Source organism: Tyto alba, unplaced genomic scaffold (genome assembly GCF_018691265.1).
Source record: "Tyto alba isolate M040663 unplaced genomic scaffold, T.alba_DEE_v4.0 Super-Scaffold_44, whole genome shotgun sequence".
Lineage (NCBI taxonomy): Eukaryota > Metazoa > Chordata > Aves > Strigiformes > Tytonidae > Tyto > Tyto alba.
The window spans coordinates 9,863,680-9,888,177 of record NW_024881320.1 but is presented as its reverse complement, the minus strand read 5'-3'; the positions used below and the strand labels follow the sequence as shown (position 1 = coordinate 9,888,177).

The 24,498-nt window shown below is 50.5% G+C and overlaps 2 protein-coding genes across 4 annotated transcripts in view; both read left to right on the top strand.

Moving 5' to 3' along the window:
* Window positions 1-19,711, top strand: part of SEPTIN5 (septin 5) — a 55,200-nt gene extending 35,489 nt beyond the window's left edge. For 2 of the 3 annotated variants that reach the window (XM_033008143.2, XM_033008142.2), the window contains 10 exons: window positions 8,563-8,659; window positions 9,186-9,272; window positions 9,847-9,970; window positions 10,143-10,277; window positions 10,928-11,045; window positions 11,370-11,471; window positions 12,368-12,464; window positions 13,689-13,824; window positions 15,722-15,824; window positions 16,163-19,711. In XM_033008143.2, coding sequence (XP_032864034.1) covers window positions 8,650-8,659; window positions 9,186-9,272; window positions 9,847-9,970; window positions 10,143-10,277; window positions 10,928-11,045; window positions 11,370-11,471; window positions 12,368-12,464; window positions 13,689-13,824; window positions 15,722-15,824; window positions 16,163-16,219 — 969 coding nt within the window. In that variant the 5' untranslated portion in view covers window positions 8,563-8,649 and the 3' untranslated portion in view covers window positions 16,220-19,711. Of the gene's footprint in view, window positions 1-3,269; window positions 3,590-8,562; window positions 8,660-9,185; window positions 9,273-9,846; window positions 9,971-10,142; window positions 10,278-10,927; window positions 11,046-11,369; window positions 11,472-12,367; window positions 12,465-13,688; window positions 13,825-15,721; window positions 15,825-16,162 lie in introns of those variants that run through there. The other variant, XM_009975797.3, reaches the window with a different exon arrangement.
* Window positions 19,712-19,794: 83 nt separating this feature from the next.
* GP1BB (glycoprotein Ib platelet subunit beta) lies at window positions 19,795-23,960 on the top strand. Its single transcript, XM_042805438.1, has 2 exons — window positions 19,795-21,508; window positions 22,211-23,960. The coding sequence occupies exon 2, from the start codon at window positions 22,427-22,429 to the stop codon at window positions 23,039-23,041; it is 615 nt and encodes a 204-aa protein (XP_042661372.1). The 5' UTR covers window positions 19,795-21,508; window positions 22,211-22,426; the 3' UTR covers window positions 23,042-23,960.
* Window positions 23,961-24,498: the final 538 nt, after the last annotated feature.

Sequence of the window (24,498 nt, the reverse complement as noted above, 5' to 3'; positions counted from 1 at the left end):
TTTACATATAAAAACATTAGATAATTTATTTTCCTTCTTTTTCTTAGAGCCCATCTTCAGCACTGTGGGCTAGAAATCCCCTTTAGCAAAGGGAAACGTAAGACTCCATTGCTGCTAGTGCACAGCCACAGCTCCTACCCACATGTGTTGCGTCCCCTGCTCAGAGCAGCCCTTAAGGCTGTGCTTGCCCCAAGCTGGCTTCAACGAACCAAAGGAGAGATGTTGCAGAAGGGTGGGCATGTGGTTTGGCTCTGCCCTGGCCCTGTTAGTAGTGAGCAAGTGCTCAACATAGCAGCAACATGAAGGAGCCAGGCTGCGCCAGACAGGGCTCATCGATTATTTTTTTGTCTTTCTCTTTTACTGTCACAGTTTGACAAAGAGCTGGTCCATGAGCTGGGGTGGGCTTGGTGCACCCCAAGCCTGCATTTCCCTTGCTGAGTGCTTGGCAGGTTGGGGCTGGGCAGAGCTTGGCTCTGACAGTCAGAAACCTGGATTCTCCTGCCAGCTTCAGTCCGGAGCTGCTGCTGCTAGCACCTGCCTGGAGAGGAGGTTAGAGGTGCATGTGGCCCACAGGCCAGTGGAAGAAAACACTTTGGTTTTGCTCTAGATCTTGAAAGGGCAAAGATGTGCGTTTCCCTGCTGAGCTCTGCAACACACTGCATGAGATGTCCTGTGTGCTATTTTCCCTTTCTTAAGGATGTCATATGTCAGATTTCTTGTTGGAGGAGCAGGCCAGGGCTTGCACTGGGCATTTCCAGGGTCTGTGTGGAAAGAGGGGCGCAATCAGAAAGTAGAAGAGCAAAATAAGATTGGCTTGGCTGTCTTTGGGAAGTTTGCACACAGACCAACCTGACCCAACAGCTCTGGGTGTGTCATGTGGCACATCTGAGGGACACAAACGTGTCCTCTCCTTGGCCCCTCATTTCTGATTTGGTGACTGGATAGGAGAGAAGCCAAGATGAGCATCTCTAGGAAAGACAGAGGAGGCTCAATCTGGGAACAGTCGACCCTCCTTCAATGTGTTGAAAGCCATAGCATCGGCTGCTCACCATTAAGTTACTCTCTGTAGCCAAGACCTACCCTTCCAGGTTTCTTTTCCTAATCTGCTCTCTGCATTCCCTGGCATGGCCTTCTGCCTGGAATTCCTCCCTGGCTGCCAGTCCTGAGAGCATGTGTGATGTGTGAGAGCTCAAGGCACTCAGGAGACTAGCTACTTGTTCCTCTCTGCACTGTCAGCATGGCTCCTGGGGCCATGAACAACACTGTGGTTTTGTTGCAACCAAATCCTTGTTGATTTAATCTGTGATCCCAGCTCAGAAGAATGCTCTGATCTGGTGCACTGGTCTCATGGGGACACAACATGTCTCCATGCACCCTGGGAAGATGCCTGTGGTCGGTGGCCATGTGGCCTGTGGTCCTCAGACAAGGGTTTACCAAGCCGTGAGAATTTGTGGGGGTTGGAGGGGGTTTGCTTGCAGCTATTATGGCTTATGGTGTGGAAGGACTGGTGAAACCTCTGTGTTATTTCAAACAAGTTTGAATGCATCTTTGATGTGCCACAAGCTGTTGCTCTTGCTGCCCAGTTCAGGCAGTGTGGTACCTTCATTGCTTCTCAGTCAAGTACAAGCTGCAGACCCTGGTGGTGGAGTTCTCTGGTCAGGAAAGCAAGGATTAGGTATTGTGAATCTAGGAGGAAAAAAAGCAATTTCATGAACATGGCCTGACCTACCCCTGGACTGGGAGGATGTTGTAGGGTTATTGGCTCCCTGAGGAATGAGGCAATGCTGCAAAGCAGGGGCAGAGCCACCGAACAGGTTCATGTTCTGAGAGGTGACAATTCCTGCCACACATGGACCTCAGTCCAGGCCTCCCACTTGACTGTTACATGTAGAAACAATTGGGAACAAAACCCAGTGGATGTAATTTAAGGATGCCGCTGGCAGAGCAGGGTGGTTTGGGAAAGAGCTTCATGCGTGCAATATGACAACTGCTACGTGGTGGGAGTTTTCCCACTCTGGGGGTGTTTCCCAGTTCTCTTCCATTTATATTTCTTAGCCTTTAGGACTTCATGCCTGCAACTTCTGAGGTCACCTTCCCTCAGCTTGCAGGATGGCAGCATAGGTGAAACACTGTTCTTTTTCCTTCTACTTTCCTTTTTTTTTCAGCATGTGGTACGTTCCTAAGACCTTTCCATTCTCACAGCTGTCCCCAGACTTCAGGCCACTGGAGACCTTGCAGTAACTTGGTTCCTTATAGCAGAACCTGGTGTCACCCGCACTTGTGGTGTATGGTGGTGGCCCTGGGTTGTGGCCTAAAGGTGACCAGCACAGGCCGGGCTGGTCAGGTCCTCTGCGGAGCCACTGCTGGACACCAGAGGTTCCCAGAGAAGCGACAGGAGCTCTGGCTGGGAGCAAGGCAGGAGCATGGACGCAGTCTGTGTTCTTCCCAATTCATAAGGCTGCTCAGGAACCCCTGTGGCAAGGAGCAGGTTCCTCCAGCACCACCAGTGTTGCCATCTTGTGTAACTTTATTATACATGCTGTGATATTAACCCCCCAGTTTCTGGAATCATGTGATTATATGAAATGACCAGCTTTTGTCTGCTTCAGATAAATTCCTGTTCAGTTTCTGTGGCTGCATAGAAGAGCTGGGAAGCAGGTTTTGTACGTAGGCTCAGAACCCAAACTTGAGGTTTAAATGACTTTTCTCTGCGTGTTAGGCTGTTGCTGGGCTAGGTTCTTATGCTTTACAAATACACAGATACTTCTTTATTTTGAAATGTCTTCAAAGCTTAAATGGTTGCTACAAGGTCCAGAATACATCAGCTGCTATTCCAACTGAATTCAGAGATGAGGCTGCAATAGAGCCTGGACTAGACAACAGATGGACCTGCACCGTGTGGAGGCAGATCCATGTCAATCAGGCCTAGGATCTCGGGGTTAAGTTTGGACCCTGCCTTTTGGGGGCTTTCTGGACCCTTTAGACCTTCACGTGCACAGCCAGAAGCAGCACATTTTTGCTGAGGAGGTTTCCTTGCTGCAAACCTTTGTCTTGGCTGTGTCAGTCAGGATATCTAAGAAATCCTCCAGCTGAATAAGCCCATCTGACAAAAGGAGTCAGACTCATGGCTGGGACAGCATCCGGTATGTGCACAAACTCTCTGCAGGACACTGGCAGAGCGAGAGACATTGCCTCTGGCCTGCGGCCCCGGTGGCTTTTGTCCTGTCCTTGCTGGCAGGCTCCTCCCGCAGTACAGGCGGAGGCAGGAAATCCTGGGCAGCTGCCATGGGAGCCCGCTCGCCTCTCCTCACTTCTCCTCGCCTCTCCTCCTCGCCTTGCCTCGCCAGGCCACCGCGCTGAGCTGAGCCAGCCCTGCGTGTGTGTGCATGCGTAGGCGGGGGGGCTGCTGCATGGATTTAGCAAAGGCTGGGAGGGAACACATGGGTTGGGTTTTTTTTCTCTTGGCCTGCGGTGGCTGTCTGTCCTGCCGGCCGTGGTTATGGATTCGATCATTATTCAGGAGCGGTTAGTGGAGCGGCTGCTTTCTCCCCGGACACAGGCACAGCGAAACCACCCAGCCAAGCTGAAGGTATGGGGATGTATTTATAGCACTGTGTGAGCCAGGGAGCAGCAGGGACAGGAGGGGGGAGGATGGTGCCTGAGAAGATGTGTGCAGCTCAAGATGAGACCTCTGAGGAGCAGAGGAGTGGAAAAACACTGGTAAGGGAGAGATGGCGGGGACAGAAAGGAGGGGAGCAGCTCCGCGGGAAGGGCCGAGGCGGGTGTTGGACAGCTGGGAGATGCACGACATTTTTGTGTGGTTATTTGATGCAGTGATTCCCTGTCTGAATGGTGTGTGTGTGCTCTGGGCAGGAGTTAGTGCTCTGTGTGTGCCCAAACTCAGTCTGGTTTGTGTTACCATATTAATGCTGTGCTTTGCTAGCTGTTTTTCCTTCTGCTGCAGCAAATGCTGGTGGGCGTGTGGTTTTGTTGATACTGCCACACTCAGCCCCGGGCCCAGGGCAGCAGATGTACTCGGAAGATGTCCCAGAGGCTGTTTGCGTTATGAATTTATGCAGCTTTCTGGCAATGAAAGGAAGTGAAGGGTCTGCCTCCTCTCTGGTGCTGTGCTGGTTCATGCAGATGTTGGTGTGGCGGCTGTGCCAGGCCGGAGGGGAACGGCTGGAGGAAGGGCCACCCAGGAGGGAGCTGATGGCTTGCGCTGCAGGCTGTAACACCAAGAGGCCCCCTCCATAGAAGTGGAGGCAGGGGCACCAGGATCTCCATCATTTCTGGGGTTTGCTCCAGACCTGGGTTAAGGGCTATTCAAATTTTCTGTGGTCCCATGGTGTTTAATTTTAGCCCTTTTGAATATACCCAGCAAAACCCCATTTATCCCCAGGCTGAATGGTGAATTCATGCAAGATCTGGATTGATTTAAACAGCATATCCACCGGAGAGGTGAGGAGGGAATCGAGAAGGACAGGAGCAATGGAAGCCGTGCTGTGCACCCTGCCTTGGAGCTACAGGCATCCCTGCAGACACTTCTGTACCAGGGATGACTTCTCTATGCAACAGATCCTGAATGTTTCTAACCCCAACAGGAACAGGACTTGAACCCGCCAGTGCTTTGTTCCTTGGCTTGAACTCTCACGGAGAGCACTGCCTGCCAGGGAGCCTTGGCTGCCTTGGCCAGGTAGTGGAGGATGTGAGGAGACAGTGTGTTGTGATGTCCGGTGAACCAGCGAGCGTGTGCTGAGGGAAAGTACAGGCGTGTCTTGCTTGGCCTGGGGTGCTTTGGTTTGTAGCAGGGCCCCAAAGGTTGGCCACATCTCCTGGTGGTCTCTGCTGCGGTGTGTGGAGCATGTTCCCAGGCGTGTGGGAGCGGGATGCCAGCGGGAACAAAGGCAGCACGTGGAGGAGGCAGTGGGGAGAGGGGCTCCTCATGCCAAAGTGCTGCTGGGGCCCTTTCTGACAGCTGGGGCTGGCGAGGGGGGCGCGGTGAAGCAGCCGGCTGTCCCGGCTTCTGTCAGCTTGATGGGAGCTGGCTCGCAGGGGTCAGGAGCATGTGGAGGGGGCTGTGATGCCTCCAGGAACTCCCTCAGCACAAGTCTCTCATCTAAATAATGGATTTTAGCTTTTCACAGCCCAGAAAGCCGCTTGCCCCCTTCAGTGCTCTCCACAGTTGCTCTACAGGTAACATCCATGTTGGGTCCTAACAAGGACAGTGAGTGGTGTAGGGCTTTGAGCAAGGCAGACCAGGCTCAGGAGGCTACTTGGGCTCCTTAAGTGCAATGCTGATGTTGGCACACTAGCAGAGATGGTGACACATGCCTTTCACAGTGCCTGAACATGGCTGGGATGGGAGTTCACATTGGGTGTCTGAAAGCCAGGATGAGGAACCGTGGGTCTAGGCTGGCCATGGTGTGAGGACCACACTGTTGTTCCTGGGAGAAGGCTGTTAGAAGAAGAGTATCCCTCCCCACAGTTTCCCCTCCATCTCTTGCCTTCACCCTTGGCAGACTTGCTGGGCACTGGATCCCAATAGGGCTCTGCAGTGTGTCCATGGCTGGGGACAGGGCTTCTCCCCTTGTGACTCTGGTTGCCTCCCACTGCAGGGGAAGCTCTTCTCTTGGTATGGCCTTCAGCACTGACCTTCCTTACAGTGAGGGAAATGATCCCTTGAGTCCTGGGTAAAGAGCAGTGTCCTGCGTCAGCCGAGATGTGCTCATTTCAAATGATGTGATTCCACTGAGCTATGGGGAGGTAACTAGAGGTGCAGCAAATCCACACTTTCTTGGTTGGGCTGAACAGAAATGAGAGATCAGGTTAAGTCTGTTACACTTGGCTGAAGTAAGCGGAGTTGCACCAGAGCTCAGCTCCCCAGTTGTCTCCATTGTCAGCCCTTAGTCATCTAGGTTAAAAAACAAAGAAAATAAGAGAAACACACCCCAAGCCTCAGCTATTGTTTTATTAGCATGTTACTAGTACTATTTTACATGCCAAGTCACTGGAGAGAGCAGGTGATCGTTGTCTTTCCAAAGTCTGGTAAAGATTGGGGCAGGCTTCTTCCTGCTCCAACCCAAAGCTTGGCTGTATGAGAAGTGCAGGGGGAAGGATGTTGCGTGTTTGTGTTACTTGCTGAGCAACACTGGTCCTTGCACGGGCTGTTACACGTGCACTTTGATTGTGTTCATGGATGTGTTTCACTGGGAAGCAAAGAAGCTGGGAGGCAGTCCTGGCACTGAGCGACACGGGCTGGAAGCGGCCTTTTTTTTTCTTGATCTTGCCATTATCGCATTTCTCACTTTGCTTTGCACACCTCGTGTTTACCCTTTACTGAGTCTTTTATGTGGCAGTTCACAGTGTCCCCCAGGCAAGTATTGCTTTGCCACGTGCAGCTCATCAGAGCTGCCATCACTTTTCATGCTGGCGTCTCATCACTGCTTGCTGCACTGCTGCTTTGGGATGCCACTGCTTTTTAGCTCAGCTATTAGATCTGCCAGTGGGCAGATCTCTAATTCTCTCCACTTCTCTGATTTAATTTTCTCTGCTCTTTCTTGCCTTTCTGGACTGGGTGGTGAAACAGCATTGCTTCAGCCACGTTAGCAAGGAGGTGAGGTGAGGGAGACCAAAGCCAATGGTGACTCTGTCTGTCAGGGCTAAAGCGACCAAGTCTGAGACCCAAATCAACCCCAAATTTCTAGAAGGCAGTGACCATGCTAAAGAACGGAGTCCTTGGTCCACAATAGCTATCAGCCATGTTTGTCCCATCTGAGTGGGCAGTTCCAGAGCAGCCATAGATTGGGAGGAGGAGACTTTGTGTCCTCCCTACTGTATGTCCCCCCTGGGACTTTGCAGTTTTCCTGGCTGAGGATGCTCACATGTGTGGGCATGCAGCCAGAGGCTGCAGAGGGTTGCTCGGGAGCTGCATTGCCCACTTGCAGTATGGAAATAGGTTCAAGTCAGCATTGCCCTGAGCTCAACACACTAAATTGTAATTTGTGTATCTTTGCGTGTGTGCTCCAGCAATGGAGATAGTTAAACAGGAACAGAGGTCTTCCCTGCTGTGCTTGGAGAACCAGTGCCAGAGAGCTGCAGAGTGAGGACAGCCATATGCCTGAAGTCATCCGTGGTAGGGTAGGAGCTGGGGCTTGTTTTGCAGAACTCCTGGCTCCATGTATTTGCCTGTGGTGTAAATCCCAGGGGTATGTTTATTTTAAGTGATGTTGAAAAGTGGACTCTCTGATGTCTCTAGCTCAGGCATTTGTGAATGGCTGCTTCCCCTGTGTCTAGCTTGGAAAGTATGTAAGAAGGGAGGCGTTTGCCAGGGTCCATGCACACACACACACCCCCTCCATGGGACCTGGGGAAGGGAACACACTGCCATGGGGTGCAGGCTGTGAAAGTCCAGGGGTGCTCAGGTGGAGGCTGGCTGGCTGGAGCAGCAGGGCTGTGTCACCCACAGTTACCCGCAGCCACCTGAGCTGTGAGCACGAGAGGCCGTGCTGAGCCCAGCCTGAGGGCAGTACCTGGTGCAGGTCTGTGAATCCCCTAGATGAGCCATCTTTGCCTTTTGGGACGTACCTTGCTCGAGCAGGGTGTGTGCCCCTGGGACGCAGCACAGGCTGCAGGATGTGTGCCTTGTGCTTGTCAAACACACCATTGGTCATGTCACTCCTTGTGTGCTCTTAGTGTGCTTGTAGAGAGCCGGTGCCACGCTTGTGGGGTGGCTGCAGCTTTTCTGCTGTATGAGAGCACTCAGTGACGGGGGGCTGCGTCTGGGGGGTGGTTAGGCAGTAGGTAACACTCCAGTAATAATATATATAATACCTTCACCAACAGCATCTCCCCTGTGTTATCAATACTTCTGCATCTTCCCACGCCCCTTGAACTTGTCTCTTCAGAAATAACACTAGAGATTATTTAGGATTTCCTCTTACTCAACCAGGAGTGGCTGTGACACAGCAAGAAATCCCCCTCTCACAGAAGCCAAGCCACCGCGCCTTCCTCTAGACACTGCTCCGGACACCAGAAGCCCTGGGGTGCTAATTACAGAGAGCTCTTTGTCATGTACTGCATGCGTCTCTGGAGGGAGAGATGTAGAAATGACTAAAAGACCTGGGGAGCGGTGACATTTGGTGACCCTGCTGTGAAGGGAGCCTGTGACTGTGTAGGAGAAGGAAGGAGTTAGGAAGGTTGTGTGTCGGTAGCAGCTCCAGATGTGCTGTCTGGTGGGAATGGCGGGATGTGCCTTTTCCCTTGAGCTCTCCATGCTGGGAGGCTCCCATCAACTGCCGTGTTGGCTGGTGAGAGCAGCCGAGCAGGGCTGTGGCTGGGAGGAGGTGGCCCTCTGTGCCCACCTGCGGGAAGGGCAGAAGTCCCTGAGCCTAGAGGAGGTGTGTGCCCTGCCCTGCCCTGCTGCCAGGGCAGGACCGATCTCTCTTCCAACCCTTGGCGCTGCCTCAGGGGCTTTTGGAGTCCATCTCCCTGGCGCTGCATGAGGCTCGAGCAGGAAGGGTGGCACACCCTGACTTGCTCCCATCCACCTCTGCCCTGCAGGACCATGAGAAGCAGTACGTGGGCTTTGCCACTCTGCCAAACCAGGTCCACCGGAAATCTGTGAAGAAGGGTTTCGACTTCACCCTGATGGTCGCAGGTGAGACTGCCCCTGGATGGAGGTGGCTGGGCCACATGGTGGGTGTGTGGAGGGGACCAGCTCCCCTAACTTCCCTTAGGTACTCCCTTAGCACCTGGATCCTCCCCTCACTCTGTTCTGGTCCTTGTCTCAGAACGTGCTTTGCTCCCCAGCCTGTGTTGCAGTCAGATAGTTCCCCCAGGAGGAACAGGCCCCTCTTGACTTCTCACAGCCCACTCGAGCAAGCTTCTCCAGCAGAGTGGCTGTTCTGGGTGGTGAGGTCAGGGCCAGCCAGGGACTAAGGGAAAGGAAAGAGAGGGAGGATGAATGAGCCGGGAAGATCACATTTGTACAAGGATTGAGACATCTTGAAGCAAAAGTCCTCCCACTGCTGGAAAAAATGTAATGCCAATAAACAGCTTCTGACAGCTTGCCTCTCTCGCTTCCTCTGCCTCAGGATTCAAAACCCTGTTCAGAGTTTTGTTTGTAAGTCAATTGGGTCATGTTACCCGCTTTTCCCTCCTCCCCTTTGCACTCTGTCAATTAGGAGAGTCGGGTCTGGGCAAATCCACGCTGGTGAATAGCCTGTTCCTGACAGACCTCTACAAAGACAGAAAGCTCCTCAACGCAGAGGGTAAGTTGGGGACAGAGCGGGGTGAACCGTTCTTGTGGTGAACTGTTCTTCAGATCTAAATTGTCCTAAGGACTAGTACTTTGGTTCCTTGCTTCAGCAGCAGCTACAGGCTTGGCTGGATCCCAGCCCTGTTGTTGCTCTGCTCTCCTTTGCTGGCTACAAAGGCACTAATATTTGAGCAAAAAGGGTTTGGCTGTAGGGCTCATCTGTCCTACAATGGGAGGACAAGGCTACAGAACAGCACTAGCCCTTTGGGTTGAAATGTTGGGATTTGTCTTTTATTCTTGGGTACTGGAGTGTGGTAGGGATTCCCCTTCCCAAGTGACCGGACGAAATGTTCAGAACAGCTGGGTTACAAGTGCTTCAGAGGTTTGTGTATCTTCTCAGTCTGTCTGCCTGCTGCTGTTCTCCCACAGTACCACTCCCTTGAGGCTCCTTAGAAGAAGATCAGGGTTTTTTGAAACCCATGTTACTCCCTGTGCTCAGTGATAAGGAGGGAGCTGGCTTGTCGTGGATGTGAGCGGGGATCCCCAGTGTTACTGCCTGGCTTTAACTCACAAATTCCTCTTTAAAGAGAGAATCAACCAAACAGTGGAGATTGTCAAGCACACGGTGGACATTGAGGAGAAGGGTGTCAAGCTGAAGCTGACCATAGTGGACACACCAGGCTTTGGAGATGCTGTTAACAACACTGAGTGGTGAGCAGGCCACTGCTGCCTTCCTTCTAGTCCTTGGCCATTCCTGTTTTCTGTGGGTGCTTCACAGGACAGGGGTCTGGCAGTGGGAAGGGGATGCTGCTGCCTCATAGTCCCTAGGAGACGCTGTCCTGTTAAACACATTATTTTGTTTTGATTGAATTGCCCTTCCCAGCTGGAAGCCCATCACTGACTACATCGACCAGCAGTTTGAACAGTATTTCCGTGATGAGAGCGGCTTGAATCGGAAGAACATCCAGGACAACCGCGTGCATTGCTGCCTCTACTTCATCTCGCCCTTTGGGCATGGGTGAGAGCCCCCACTCCAGGGCTGGGGTGTGACTCAGTCCCAAGGGAAGATCCTTGTGCCCCACAATTGCCCTAGAGCAGCTTGTACATTGTACATTGGCAGGGCTGTTGGCACAAGTAAGAACCATCTGGATGCTCTCCCTTGGCTCAGCATCATACCACCTCTCTCCCTGTCGCTTACATGACAGACTGCCTGAGGTCAGGCAGAGTGGATCTCCTTCAGGCTTTACAGCCTCTTTTGGAAATCAGGAGAAATAATGCCACACAAACTTGTATCTTCTCATCTAGCTAAGCCTGACTGATGAGTAGGAACGAGAGTTTTAAGCTGCCTTCAGACTCTGCCCCTTGCTGACTCATGTGCCAGCCTAGTGTGGAGCAGCTGGAGGGACTGTGTTGGCTGCTTGTAGTAGAGGGCAGCTGGAAAGAGGCCCTGGGCTGTGACCCGGGCAGTATTTGGCTTGCAAGGGAGCAAATACCCAGCCTGTGTCTCTGTGAGACATTCAGCAGCTAAAACCTGAGACAGCTTTCCTGAAGATACAGGCTGTCCTAGTGCTGTCGCAGGCTCTTGTGACAATGTTGTCCTTTCCCCTTCATGCTGGAGGGGGAGCTCCCCCTCCTTACTAACCATGTCCCTCCTTGTCCCTGCTGCAGGCTGAGGCCTGTGGATGTTGAGTTCATGAAGGCTCTTCATGAGAAGGTCAACATTGTGCCCCTGATTGCCAAAGCCGACTGCCTGATCCCCTCTGAGATCCGGAAACTAAAAGAGAGGGTGAGATGCTCTTTTTTTATGGTGGTATACCTGATGTGGTGGCAGGGGTGGGCTGAGAAGGGGGGAGATATATATGTATGTATGTATGTAGTGTGTGTGTGTGTATATATATACACACAGAGTACCTGCAAATCTAATTGCAGCAATGCTCTGCTGTGAGAAGGGAAGTGGTGTCTGCAGAGAGGCCAGCTGTAGAAGAAACATCAAACCCTTTTGCCACCTGTAGGCTATAACAAACCCATGCTAGCACGAACGAGGAATAAACCCAGCGTTTCTGTATTGTTCAGTGTTGCATCCTTTTGTTTTTGTCTTGCATGGAAACAGATCCGGGAAGAGATTGACAAATTTGGCATTAAAGTGTACCAGTTTCCTGAGTGTGATTCTGATGAAGATGAGGAGTTCAAGCAGCAAGACAGAGAGCTGAAGGTAAGGAACCTGCTCAGCAGGGGACTGGGAAGTCAGGCTCATGGGTATGAGAAGGAGCCAGAGCTGCCCTGTGTGTGCAAAAGGCCTCTGCTACCGATACCCCGGGGACAGCCTATGTTGGCTTACATGGTAGATGGCCTGGAGAAGGTGCTGATGTCCTTGCTGGTGCCATGAAGTCGTGTGGCATGAAGACGTGGTACTTCTACTTTCCCACCAGGCAGTGTCAGTCTTTCCTTGGTCTACCCGGGCCTGTATGTTTAAGATAAAGGCTGGGTTGTACAACATTTTTAAACACCTGTTTCTGAGTGATGCCATCAGCAAGGAGGAGCGGTTTGTGAGCAGTGAGGCACCACTGTGACACACCAGTTGCGTGGGGGGAGACAATATGATCATTCAGGCCTGTCTGGAGGCCCCAGTAGCCCCGGCCTGACCCTCTCCCTAGCTGAGCCAGCCCTGTACGTGCATGCAGTATGGCCTTGTTTCTCCTGTCAGAGATGTGCAATGGGTTTTGACTTCCTTCTGAGCAGAAAGGAGCACAGCCTGCACATCCCTGCCTGGACAAGCTCTTGGCCTCCATTGTCTCACTTGCTTGGTGTCCCAACCTCTCTGCTCTGGCTTCCTTGTAGAGCTTCCTCTCAAAGAAGGGATGCAGGCATCTGCAGAGACACAGCTTCCTTCAGGCCAGCTGAGAAGGTCAGGCTGGGAATTAGGCTGCCTGCAGATCCCAGTGCCTTAGGCTTTTCTCTGCAACTAGGTTGTGCTGTCCTGTGCTGTGGCATGTATGGATGTCCCTGTGCCTTTCCTACCAGCGCCTTCCTCCTCCTGTTCTGCTCCACCTGAGCTTGGCCCTTGGAGGAGGTAGGATGAGCTGGGCTCAGTGATGCCTCTCATTCCAGGAGAGTGCTCCCTTTGCCGTCATTGGCAGTAACACTGTGGTGGAAGCGAAAGGCCAACGAGTCCGTGGACGGCTCTACCCCTGGGGCATTGTGGAAGGTAAGCGTGGTGCCTGGGAGCCGGCACTGTGCACGAGCGGCAGGCAGGCATGGGGGAAGGACAGGCAGGCACTTGCATGAGGGACAAGAGGGAGAGCTCACCTCTGCACAGCCATGACTGACTGTGCCACCTTTGGCACATGGCAGGGGCAAGGTAGGATAGAGACAGAGGCACCGGGACTGATTATGGCTTCCTATTAAGGAGGAGACTGGGAATTGCCAGGTTAGTTTCTGGGTAGAAGCCACTGCCCTCAGCTGAATCATAAACCCTCCTGCACTCCCTCCCTCTGCTGCCGCTCCTGTATGTGCTGGAGTTACTGGGCTGGAAGCTATGCTGATGCACAATGTGTTTGTCTCTTAACTTTCCTCCTCTCTAAAGGGAGAAATTTCATAAAGCACGTAGGCAGAATAACCCTGGAATGGCTTTTGCTGCTGTTGCTGACTCCCCCATGCTGGTGTACAGCTTTAAGGTCTCATAGCTTTAGATCCCAAAAGTTTGTGTGTGCACTCACGGGCTGGTGCCTGCTGTTTGGGCTGCCCAGCTACTAGCTCTGTTCTACTGGCTCCGGAGTGGGCTGTGCCAGACAGGGTGCTGGCATTTGGCAGTGGGATCATCTTTGTGAAACCCTGGGCCTGACACAGCCAGCTTCTGCCAGACCTGCGGAGAGGTAAATGGAGATCACCACAGCAGGCAAACAACTACTGAGCACAACGCTTCCCTGCAGAGTCTCGCAGTGCTGCCTGGAGCCTGGTTCCCTGTGGTAACAGCAGCTCTTTGAGCTCTCCAGACCATCGCCTGCTCATGGATTTGCCTCTCAGGGGCTGATTATGCCTACAGGGACTTTTTGATCAGTCCTAAATTCTGAGGAAACGAGCAGTTTGCCTCCAGCACTGGTTGCACTGAGCTGTGGTTATAACAATGACATCCCATGTATCTGGAACCAGAACGGCATCCTCTTTCAGGACTCTGCTGTATGTGCTTCGTTAATCCTCTTACCCAGAAGAAGTCCTGGGAACACAGTGACTTCAGCAGCCTGGCCTCAGTGCTGAGAAGCACAGAGCATCGTCAAGGCCTGCTCCAGGGCCAAGGGGAGAGCCCCAGGCAGTGGCAGGATCCCTGGGGGGAGTTTTAGTTCAGCCTGAGTGCCAGGAAGTGGGAAGGGGCACCCTGAAGAGGGCTGGTGAGGTGTGACATCCAAGCACTCTCCTGTTGTTGCTTCCACAGTGGAAAACCAGGCACACTGCGACTTTGTGAAGCTGCGGAACATGCTGATCCGGACACACATGCACGACCTGAAGGATGTCACTTGCGATGTCCACTATGAGAACTACAGAGCTCAGTGCATCCAGCAAATGACTAGGTGGGTCCCCACTGCTTCAACCAGAGGTGGCAGGGGTGTCTCACTCTCTGCGGAGCTGGGGTTGCTCTCAGGCTGGCTCGTCAGTCAGGACAGTATGGGTCTGCTGAGAACGTACTGGGCTGCAGCCTGGGGAAGTAAAATAGCAAATCCAAGCATGCCTCCTACAGCCTGAGCCCATGGTGGGGATGCTCCTGAGAATCCATATTCCTGTCTGAGGTTTTCCCATGTAGATCTTGGGATACAGGCCTGGAGATTGTTTTGAGGATCTGTTCTTAGCACTGGGTGAAATAGATCCAGCCTAATGAAACAAGGAATAAACCATCTCTCTGGTGGGTGATAGCTGTGTGCTTTTCCAAAGAGAAAGGCATTCTGCAGTCTATAGTTCTGTCCAAATGACAGCAGGACCCTTGGGATGCTGCTGTTTCTTAGACAACGGAATCCAGGCAATTAGCAAGACTCTTAACATATCTCCAAAGATTTCTCTACATTGTCTTCCCATTTGATTCTCAGTGGTTTTAGTCACAATGATCAGAAAATAAAAGAGAGAACACTCATGGGCTTCTCATTTGAAACCTCCTTTTTTCCTTCTCCCTTCCATTACTAAAACAGTGGTGACAGATTTTAGGTTTCAGTAGGTTTTGGTTCATCTGTTGTAAACCATCCCCTTCACTTCCTGCCTGAACTGGCGGGGTAGCTCCGTGCTGCCACGTTGCAGAGCAGAAATGGCTGCACTTCACTAAGGAACAGTCCTGCATGTGTGCAAACGTGCAGGTTGGCACATTCTGTTCGCACACAGTGTATCTCGGTACTTTTGCATAGCAGATGAGCCTGTCTTTTTCAACAGTGAGAATATGGAGTCCCAAAATAACTGTGTTAAATGCTAGATATCTGTGAGAAGTGTCACAGCTGCTATTTAGGTAGGCTATGTATCTATTGAAAGAAAAGCATGATGAAAAAGCAGTTGCTCAGCTTAAGAAAAGCTAAAGTTTGGTACCATTTCTCAAGCCATGGCTAGTTCCTTGCTAGTGAACAAGTCTTGCAAAACCAGAGCGTGGCCATTTCTAGCAGTGGGATAAGGGTCCTTCTCTAGAGAGAAGTTCTGGGAGGAGGTCCCAAGTTCCAGGGCTGGAATTGACTCAATAGTGAGCCAACGGTGACACCAAGTGGTGAACGCCTGCAAGTGGCATCTTGAATTCCCAGTTTCAGCCCATCTTTGTCCACTACCACCCCCTCCTTACCTACTGAGGGCTGCTCTGAGTTTTGGAAGAAAGTCACCTCCTTCCTCTGTCCTTTGCCTGCACTCATGTGCACCCCCAGCCCTCATCACAGTGCTGCTGTGCCATGCCTGTTGTGTCTTATGTCTCCCACCTCATGAATATGACAGACTTTGTTATCAGACTTGCAGTGATTAAACTGCTCTCCTGGTTTTATTTTTCTGGAAAAAAAAAAAGGACCATGGTGAGCATGTGGTACCTTAGGGATGTTGACTGTTTGTATTGATGCAGAGTACATGTAGGCACATGCACAGATGAGCCAAAGGAGACCAGATAAATTGTAAATGTCTCTGCTGTGCTTGCCAATGCAGTTACAAAAGGTGGTCAGAAACATCAGGACTTTCTGTGTTTGCTCTCAGTGTAGCCCTGGTTTGAATTTTCTCTGTTAGCTACCCACAAGCTTCTATTTTGAAAACTTTATTGACTTTGGTCTCATTCTGCATCTGAGTGCATCCCACGCCTCTGGGCTAGATTGCCCCATAGCCTCTCCACCTGGCTGGCTGTGTGCTGCTGTGTTGCTGTCAGATCTGTCCTCGTGGGTGACAGCCATCGCATGGTGACACCAAAGCCAGCCAACGTGAACCATGACTGACTGTGTTTCTCCCTTTTCTCCATCTCCCTAGCAAGCTGACTCAGGACAACAGGATAGAAAGCCCGATTCCTATCCTGCCTCTCCCAACACCAGACACTGAGACAGAGAAGCTGATCAAAATGAAGGATGAGGAGGTGAGACCCATTTCTGCTTGGGCCTCCTTGGTGTGGGAGCTGAAATCTGAAGAGGTTTTCCAGGATTGCCCCATAAAGGCTGTCCTGGGGCTTCCCACTCCTGCCTCCCACCATCGTGGACTCCTGGTGTGGAAGACAGGGTGTGAAAGCTGTGGCTTCCTCTGTCAGGGAAACGTGGCTCCATTCCACCCCAGATATAGATGCCTCTGTGCCCAGGCAGGAGTTAATAGTCTCTGAGGAATCCCTTTGTGAGCTCCAAGGAACTGCCTCCAGTGCAGATCACCAGTTCCTGACCATAACAGATCCCTTTTTGACTCTGTCTTCTCTGTCTCATGCAGTTACGGCGGATGCAAGAGATGCTGCAGAAGATGCAGCAGCAGATGCAGGATCAGTGAGAGTCAGGTACTCGGAGGGCAGAGGGAATTCTCCAGTGACCATCTGAGGCCTGGCAAGAGCTGTGGACATTTAGAAAAGGTTTCCCATTGCATAGGGACTTGTGGGCAAGAGCTGGACCCACACCCTCTAATTTATTAGCAGCAGTGCTGGCTTTGTGGTCAGCTGGATTGTGGAGGAAGCTGTTCACTTAACAGTTTACTGATGTGTATTTCTTTTTTAATGATTATTCTTTCTTTTCTTTTTTCCTTTTTTTTTTTTTTTTTTTCTTTTTTTCTAAAGAAAATAGCCTGGGAAGTCCCTAAGGCATCCTAAAAAAGAAAAGAAAAAGATCTCCCTTTCTCATGTACTAATCTCTTGTTTGGGAATGCTCTGGTATTTAGAGTCCTGGTTTCTCTGGTGTACAAACTTGAAGACTGTCTGTGTCAATGCACGTAAATGTTTACTCCCAACTGAGGTGCTGTGTCCCCCTCCTCATTCCCCTTGTCTGGGGGCAGCACAAGCATTGTAAAGGCAGCCGTACCCTCCTGTGAGTTTGACCTGCACTACTCTGGCTCCTCAGCCTGGGGCCAGCTCTGGCCCAGAGAGATAGGGCTGGGAGTTTTTCTGTGCACTGACCTTCTCAGGGGACCTGATCGTTGCCTGGTTTCATGCCTGGGCTTTTCTGGGTTTTTTAGTTGGTTGGTTTTGGTTTTCCTATCAAGAAACTCCAGGATCTTTGCACTGAGCAGCAAGGGACTGAGTCTGTTGAGGTCAGTTAGAAGAAAACATCTAATGCTCTCAGTTATGTCTTTCTGGCAGAGAGGATGAGTTGTTGACTATTTCCTGCAAGGAGGAGATGATGGGAGTGACCACCTTCCCAGCCATGGTTTCCTCCCATGGCAGGCTAGAATTGTTGGCAGAGGAACCCCAGGGCCCTGCAGTAGCTGGGTGAGGGTATCTCATGGTTTAGCTCTGGTCATCCAGCTGCAGCGTGTCTCCACTGTCTGCTCCGAAAAGCTCCATGGCAGCCAGAGTGTCTGCTTTGCAGCCAGTGTCTGCTGGTGGGTCTGCTCTGACGGGGTAGAAACTAGGGCTGAAACTCAACCCCAAATGCAGAGCTGTGCCCTACTCCCAGGCTTCCTGGTCCCACAAGTACATTGCTGGGTCTGAGTTTCTCCTGGGGAAAGGGACAGTTTCTGTAGGCTTGTACCAGAGATCTGCAGGCTGTCTGTCCAGGCAGGGCTTGGGTCAGCGTGGCAGGTGCAGAAGTGTCACTGCATGGGGCTGAGCCCAGCCCAGCAGAATTTGTCACTTGCTCCCCTGCCCTTCCCCTGGGACTCAGCCCTTCCCTCCCTCCCTGGTCTGTGGCTCTTCCTGCTGGGAAGGCTGGTAGATCTGCTGGGCAGAGATAAGAGCACTCTTTGGGCAGCAACTTCTGTCCTGTTCTTGCTTCCTGCAGTATTTTTAAGTTTAGTACATCCAGAGCAGAGCCCCGGAGTGTGATGCGCCTGACAGGACAGGCCTCACCAGCAACACTGCCATGCTCACAGGGAATCGGCGCTGTTGGAGGGAAGAGATGGTTAGCTCTTCCCTCCAACTTCAGGGAGTGCTGCCATGGGCTGGGCCCTTCTGCTCCTCTGGCTCCCACCCCAATTCCTCTGTCCCCTTTCCCCTTTTGTATCTGCTCCTCCATCTCTGGCTCTCCCTAGTAGATCTCCTTGGGTAGGAAGCATAGTGTTGGCCAGGAATAGCCAGGCTCTAAATTCTCTTATTAGGCACTGTGTTTGTCTGATTCCCCTGGGGGCTTTAGAGTCCTGATCAGGGCTTGTCCAGGTGGTAAGTAGGTTGGCTGGTTCCAGTTACTCACTGTACAGAGCCTCTGCTTAGCCAGAACATGTGCTGTAGGGGCAGGGAAGAGACCCTGACACAGTATGGAAAGACAAAGTGAGGGTGGAAGCCCCTTGACAGAAATGTGCAAGCTGGGCAAGAGCAGTGTCTAACAATGTTGGGGTTTTTTCTTTCATTTTACCCTATATTGGGTTTGTAAGTGACAGTGGCAGAGCCAGCCTAGGAGAGGGCAAGGGTTCATCTTGTTTTCATTAACATGCAGGACCAAGGTGCTTAAGGAGGAAATAAAACCTTTATTTCTGTGATGTGCTTACTTGAGCAGTGGAGTAGCCTGAAACAGGAGCTTCCTTCAGGTTTTCTGGAGCTGGTTTGCTGCTGTCCAAAGCAGGAGGACTGCCGAGTTCTCCATTTTATCTGTACTAGCATAATGGGAAACACCTTGCAGAGAAACACCTGTCCCTCTTTTCTTACACTAGTCTTGCGTGTGAGGAGGATGTTTTGTTGGAAATGAGTCCTGTCCAACTGGAGAAGATAAAGGAGACCTTTACCCTTTAGCATGGACATAAAGGAGCTGACAGCTTCTATCCTGGGATGTGTGTGGAAGTGCTGTGTGCTGGTGAGAGCACAGGGTATGCTGGTCACAGACAGGCAGGATTGCTGATGGTGAATTGGCCCCTGTCCTTCAGGGTGAGTAAGTCTCCATCAGCTCAGTGCACATGGCTCCTACATCAAGTCAATAGTCACAAGCCCGTCAACTACAAAGAGCTGAAGCCTTTGGCTACCGGCTGGCAAAGATGGTTGAAGTTGCACTGCAAAAAAGCCACGCACGAGTGAGGCACCAGAGAGGTGGCTCCTACAGGGGGGCAGTGGTGCTGCTGCAGTCACATCCCTGTGTAGGAGGTTCCCTGCCCAGAGCACCAGAGCTTGGGGGCTGCCTGGAAAGGGATTAGAGACTGACTTTGAGGGACACTAGGGATTTAGACTCTGGCCTGGAAGGTGGCATCTGTTTATTAAAGGAGTATTTTGTACTGCTGCATTGAGCTGTACAGTAAGTGGAGAAGAGACTCCTGAACAAATGTAGCTTGGCCATTTGGCTCTGGCAGTGAGAAGTGTGGATAGAAAAGTAATTTAACACCTCCCCTCACGCAACCCTCCACAGCCTCATGCCGCCCCTGTGCCCCCAGGCACATTCTCACGCCTCTGTCAAGCTTTGCCCTGCTGAGTGAGTCGCTGCAGGGATGGTGTCCTGCTCTGCAGAGCTATCCCAGGCTGCAGCTGGGGCTGTCAGTACAACATCTTGGACCTTGTGCCCGACTGGGGATGGAGCTGTGGCATGAACTTGTGTGCCGTGGCTGTGCTGGTCCTGTCTGTGCAGTCCTTGCTGCCACACCACCTGCATCCCCCCAGAGAAGGAGGGGGTCCCACTCCTCATGCTCTGCGATGGCATTCCCTGCTCCTCCTCACCACCTCTGCTGTGCTTTAACACTGGCTTGCTCCTGCCATGCAACTTCCTTACCCCCTGCTCCATTCCTAGGCTCTTTGTTTCCTGTCCATCTGTTGGGTTATTATAATATATATTTTTTTGTAAATTTCTGTTTGAACATTTTGTCATTGTGAACAAAGAAAAATGAAACCTTTTAAAACATATCCATTTTATTAAATGATTATTGTTGTTGTTATTATTATTATTATTATTATTATTAATGTTTACTACCTGAATTGATCAGTGGAATAAATACATTCAAAAAAGCAACCTCTTTCTGTTTAATTTTTAGTCCCCTTGAGCAGCATTGGTGATACATTATGGGCAGGAGAGATCAAAACTGACACTGTTTTCTCCTTTTGTCTAATTCTGACAGAGCAGGCTCCAGGCAGGGCTTCCTGCATGGGATTTCTGGCCTGTTTATGTCAGGAGCTAGACAAGGTGATCTTGAGGTTCTTCTATCTTTAAGCTTCCATTAGGAGAGGTGTCTAAATTGGCAATGGGCAGCTGGGCAGGTTTCAGTCCCAGGAAATCCATTTTGTAATTAGCCAAAGGTGCATTGCTGAGTCTGTGCTGCATGCAGAGCCAGAACGGGTCTGGCTGTAGATCAGCTCCATGCCACACCTGTCCTGAAAACCTGCCTGTGAATAAACGTAGCACAAAATGCATGAGATGAGTCAAGATGCTCCTAAGTGGAAGGTATGTCCTGCATTAAAAACTGGGCTCGTTTGTCAGCCTAAGATCTCTTTCCCACTCTGTCTTGCCTGCCGCAGTGAAACAACTGGAATGATCTGCTCCAACTTTTTAGAAATGTAAAGCTTAATTGTTTAGAGCATCAGAAATTTTCCCTTGGTTAGGACCAAATTCTACTGTTGTTCACATCCTAAATTCTCTTAACATCAGCATATTCAGGGCATTCATCATTTCTGCTCTGTACAATTTGCACAGTACAAGGTAATGAAGAGATGGGCCTAATGGGGCAACAGTTTTGCAATGTAATTCTGGTGGCTTATCCTAAGGAGCATAGCCAATGCCTAGTGTCAGGCTGGTGGCAAAAAAATGTCTGTGAAGGTGCAATGGCCTTGAGAAGACAAGTTTCTACCTAAATATAGTTTTGACCCTTGGACTTTCCTGTTCAAGTATTTCTGTAATGCAAATTATGAAAAAAGGATGTGGTTAGTCTTTCTCAGTAACTGCAAGCTGCACTCACTGAGAGCTGCCAACTCACTTGGCTATCAAAAGTGTAGTCCCTTGGAGCACTGTCTTTCCCAGTCTGTTATCCTTCCTGTGAATCTAACTAGTGTATTTTGATGTAGATAGTAAAATGCCAAGAGTTATATTTTAGCCCTAAAACAGCCATGAGAGGATGCAAGTGCCTGGAGTATCTTTCTTCTTGGCTCAACTATTGACACCAGCGTGGTCACTGGAAGTCCACTTCTTCCAGCAGATCTTCCACCACTAATTAGAAGTAGATTTGTGTCACTACTTCAAGGGAAACCTTGGGGTCAGCACATTGCAAAGTGCTAGGTCTTACCACTCTGTCAAATATAGTCTTCCTGATGAGACTGGAAACCAAAGGCCACAGTGCTCAGGGAGCATGGTACAAACCGGTAACATCACCTTCCATGTTGAGATGTGTTTTGAGTTACTACCTTGCAATTGAGGCTTTGTGATGTTTCTGTTGGACTGAGCATGTGGGCCCAGAATCGTGTTCTTGTGCGCGATGACGACTCCCATTTCTTGGAAGACTTGCTCAATAAAGCCTCAGCTTCCCGTGACATGCAGCAAACTTGCAGGAAGACTTTGTGTGGGAGGTGTCCCTAGGATGAGCCTGACCCTTATCTTGCCAGACAGCTGCAAGGGGATTATCTGAGAGCTCAGCTATGCAGCTGCAAACACTCTTGCACTGGCTGGTCTGCCTTAAAGTCTTCCTCTTGTGTTGTAAAGCCAGCAAGAAAGCAACAATTGAACTACTTTGGTAAGTCAACAAAGCTATTTTCTGTTTTGTTTTGTTTTGTTTTAAATCTTTTCATTTGGTTGACAGATTGCACAGAAAAGCACTGCCTTGTTACAGGTATGTGCTCCTGAAGATGTTAGAGCAGCTCATGTGTTCAGTGGTGGCATGAGACTGCAATACAAAGACAGCTCATTGACCCATGTCTCCCAGCACGGTCACAGCTCCAGAAGGAGATTATTCACCTGCGGGAGCAATGTCTAGGATGAGAAACTCCACTGACCTTCACCCTCGGTGGTCAGCACCCTCTCTGCTGGCCAAGGACTGTTTACCACCTCTTTTCAAAACTGGAAAGGCTATTTTTTACTTATAACAGTAAATTTATTTCTGAATCTCCTCTTGCAGTTTGCATGAACAAAGCTTTGGTTACAGATGTAATTCAGAACTATGATAAGTCATGAGCAGTTTCATATACTAATTTTTGATTCATTGACATAAATTTTCTTGGCTACCCTAGTAAAGTGCCTCCAGTAATGCTGAAAATACAAGCAGCTCTTGTATGCTTCTGAGGACTGGTGAAAATGAATTTGATGGCTGCAGCTAAGCTTCCCGGGAGCCATCTGTTCATATTCCACCTCAAATCCAGGGTTGGAAGACTACAAACATTCCCTCTCCCATAATGACCAAGAATTTTCACAGCATCTCTTTTAACTCTGTTCTTTTCAGAGTTTCCGGCTTCAAATCCCAGACAAACCCCACCACTCACTCAAACAGAGGACACATCTCCTGTGAAAGACTCTAAATTCACTCAATTTCAGTAACACATCCTCAGAACAAACCAGCGAAAGACCAGGGCTGTGGTGTTGGTCCTAGAGTGCGTGGTGTCTACTTGCCTGGTCTCTACCTCATCCAGTCTCACCAGGGGAGTGTTTGCAGGTGAAGATGAACAGTGAAATTCTTTTCTTGTCCCTCCTTGGCTTCCTTCCACTTGTGATACCCACATGCCCTGTGCCATGCAAGTGTGCCAGCAACATTATTGACTGCACATCAAAAGGCCTAACTGTAGAAAAACTACCAGCTGCTTTCCGTCCTTCAGCTGAAATTATCCACCTTGGTTACAACAGGCTCACCTCTATTCCCAGTGGGCTCTTTGACAACCTAAACAGCCTCCAGGTAGTCTACCTGCAGGGCAACCCTTGGGAATGCAACTGTGACATCCTCTACTTGCGCTCCTGGCTCCAGTGGCAGCAGAACCGGACCTTATACAGGGACGTGAGATGCACCTCCCCAGCTCACCTGCAGGACCGAATCATTGCCTATCTGACAGAAGACGAGATCAACTCCACATGCCAGTACTGGTACTGCAGCCTAGCTCTTGTCTCTCAGCTCTGTCTCTTCATCCTCCTTTTCCTCCAGGGTATCTTGGTTATCTTCATCATTGTCTACCTGCAGAAATTTCGGAGAATGACAGCTGAAGCCCAGAGCACCACCCGAGATCTACACCAGCATGTAGATACCTGGGTACCTTCTTCAAGAAGCCCCTACAACAGTGATTAACATCACAAGACCGAAAACCCTACCCCCCCTTGGGTGATGCTATGCCAGGTCATGTGGTTTGTGATATCCAGAGGGGACAATTCAGTGCAGCATCTGATTGTGACCATAGTCCAAAGCAGGACTTGAACTGATCAGACACTTGCTGTATTTCCAAAGACCTGATTTTGTGTTTTTTAATGCTTTAAACTCTTTAGCATGATCTTGATTGCTTTGCTGAGCTGGAAGTCATTCTGCTTTGTTAGACTAGGGAAATCATAAACTGCAGCAACCAGAACTGACTCAAACTGTTCATAAGCTCATAGGTGCTACGGTGCTCAATCCCTTCTATGCTAGAGTATTTCAGCCATACCTTCCACAATGCTTCTGGTTGCATTGGGTCAGGTGGAGACAGAGGTGGATAGTGAACATTTAAGGTACTGAACTAGGACAGTGGAGAAATACAGTTTCCTTGGTGCTATGATAGATAGCCTTAGTAACTTCGGACAAGTCACTCAGTCTTCTCCTGCCTCAGTTTCCCATCAGTAAAAGGGGAAGGATGTTTCTTCTTGCCTGATGAATCTTTTCCAATGTTCTTTGGGGTGTGTGTGGGGGAGGGGGCAGGTGGGAGGGAATGTTTAGAAGCCTACCCGCTTTACTTTATCTTCATTTCTTTTAACCTACTTACAGTTTTAATACTGACTTCAGCATGTACTGAGTCAGACTGCGGCCCTGAACATTTATGAGAAATTAATCCTGAAGCCAAGAGTTATCGAGACCAGAGGCTCTTTCTGACTATTTCTGTGGTACATGGCACAAGAGATCTGGTCTTCTTTGGAGCCTCAAACTGCAAAACCCACTAATGTTCCTACTGCTGGTTATTATGTCCCTTAATTATTTTTGGAACAAAGCAAAATTGAAATAAAACAATGATGCATGATGATGTAAATGGCTTATTTTTCCATCCCACACTAGGTATCTTGCACTCTCTTGTGCTCCCTGGCAGTTTCTCACACTCCCTTGCACTTAAAAGTTGTGCCAAGCAAAACAAATACCGAAGGCAGGTGGAGATGTTACCAGAAGTGCACCATAGGGTTAACTTTTAACAGCTACTGCCTTCCCCAGTGGGCCAGTCTGAGTGTGGAGTGTCTTGTAGTTCCACTAAGTTGCTGCGCATTTTTTTATGATGTGGGCTGAAAAGGGATGGGTGTTTCTTGGTGCAAACACACTTGTAGGGCGGTGGCCCCTGTGCCCTCAGTCCCCAACCCCAGTTCAAGGGGGTCCCAGTTCTCTCCCGAGGCCCTCAGATCACATCAACACGGAGCTCATCCGCGAGAAGGACCCCTCGCCGGGCGACTGGACGGCCAGGGAGCGGCGGTGCCTCGCGCCCCCGCCAACGGTCGCCGAACGCCCCCTAACGGTCCTGATTGGCCCTGACCGCCCTCACCCCGCACCTGCCCACACCAGCAGGCACGAGGCTC

Bases quoted from the DNA above. Each gene is read 5' to 3' on its own strand.
- GP1BB (XM_042805438.1), top strand. From the start codon at position 22,427: ATGAACAGTGAAATTCTTTTCTTGTCCCTCCTTGGCTTCCTTCCACTT.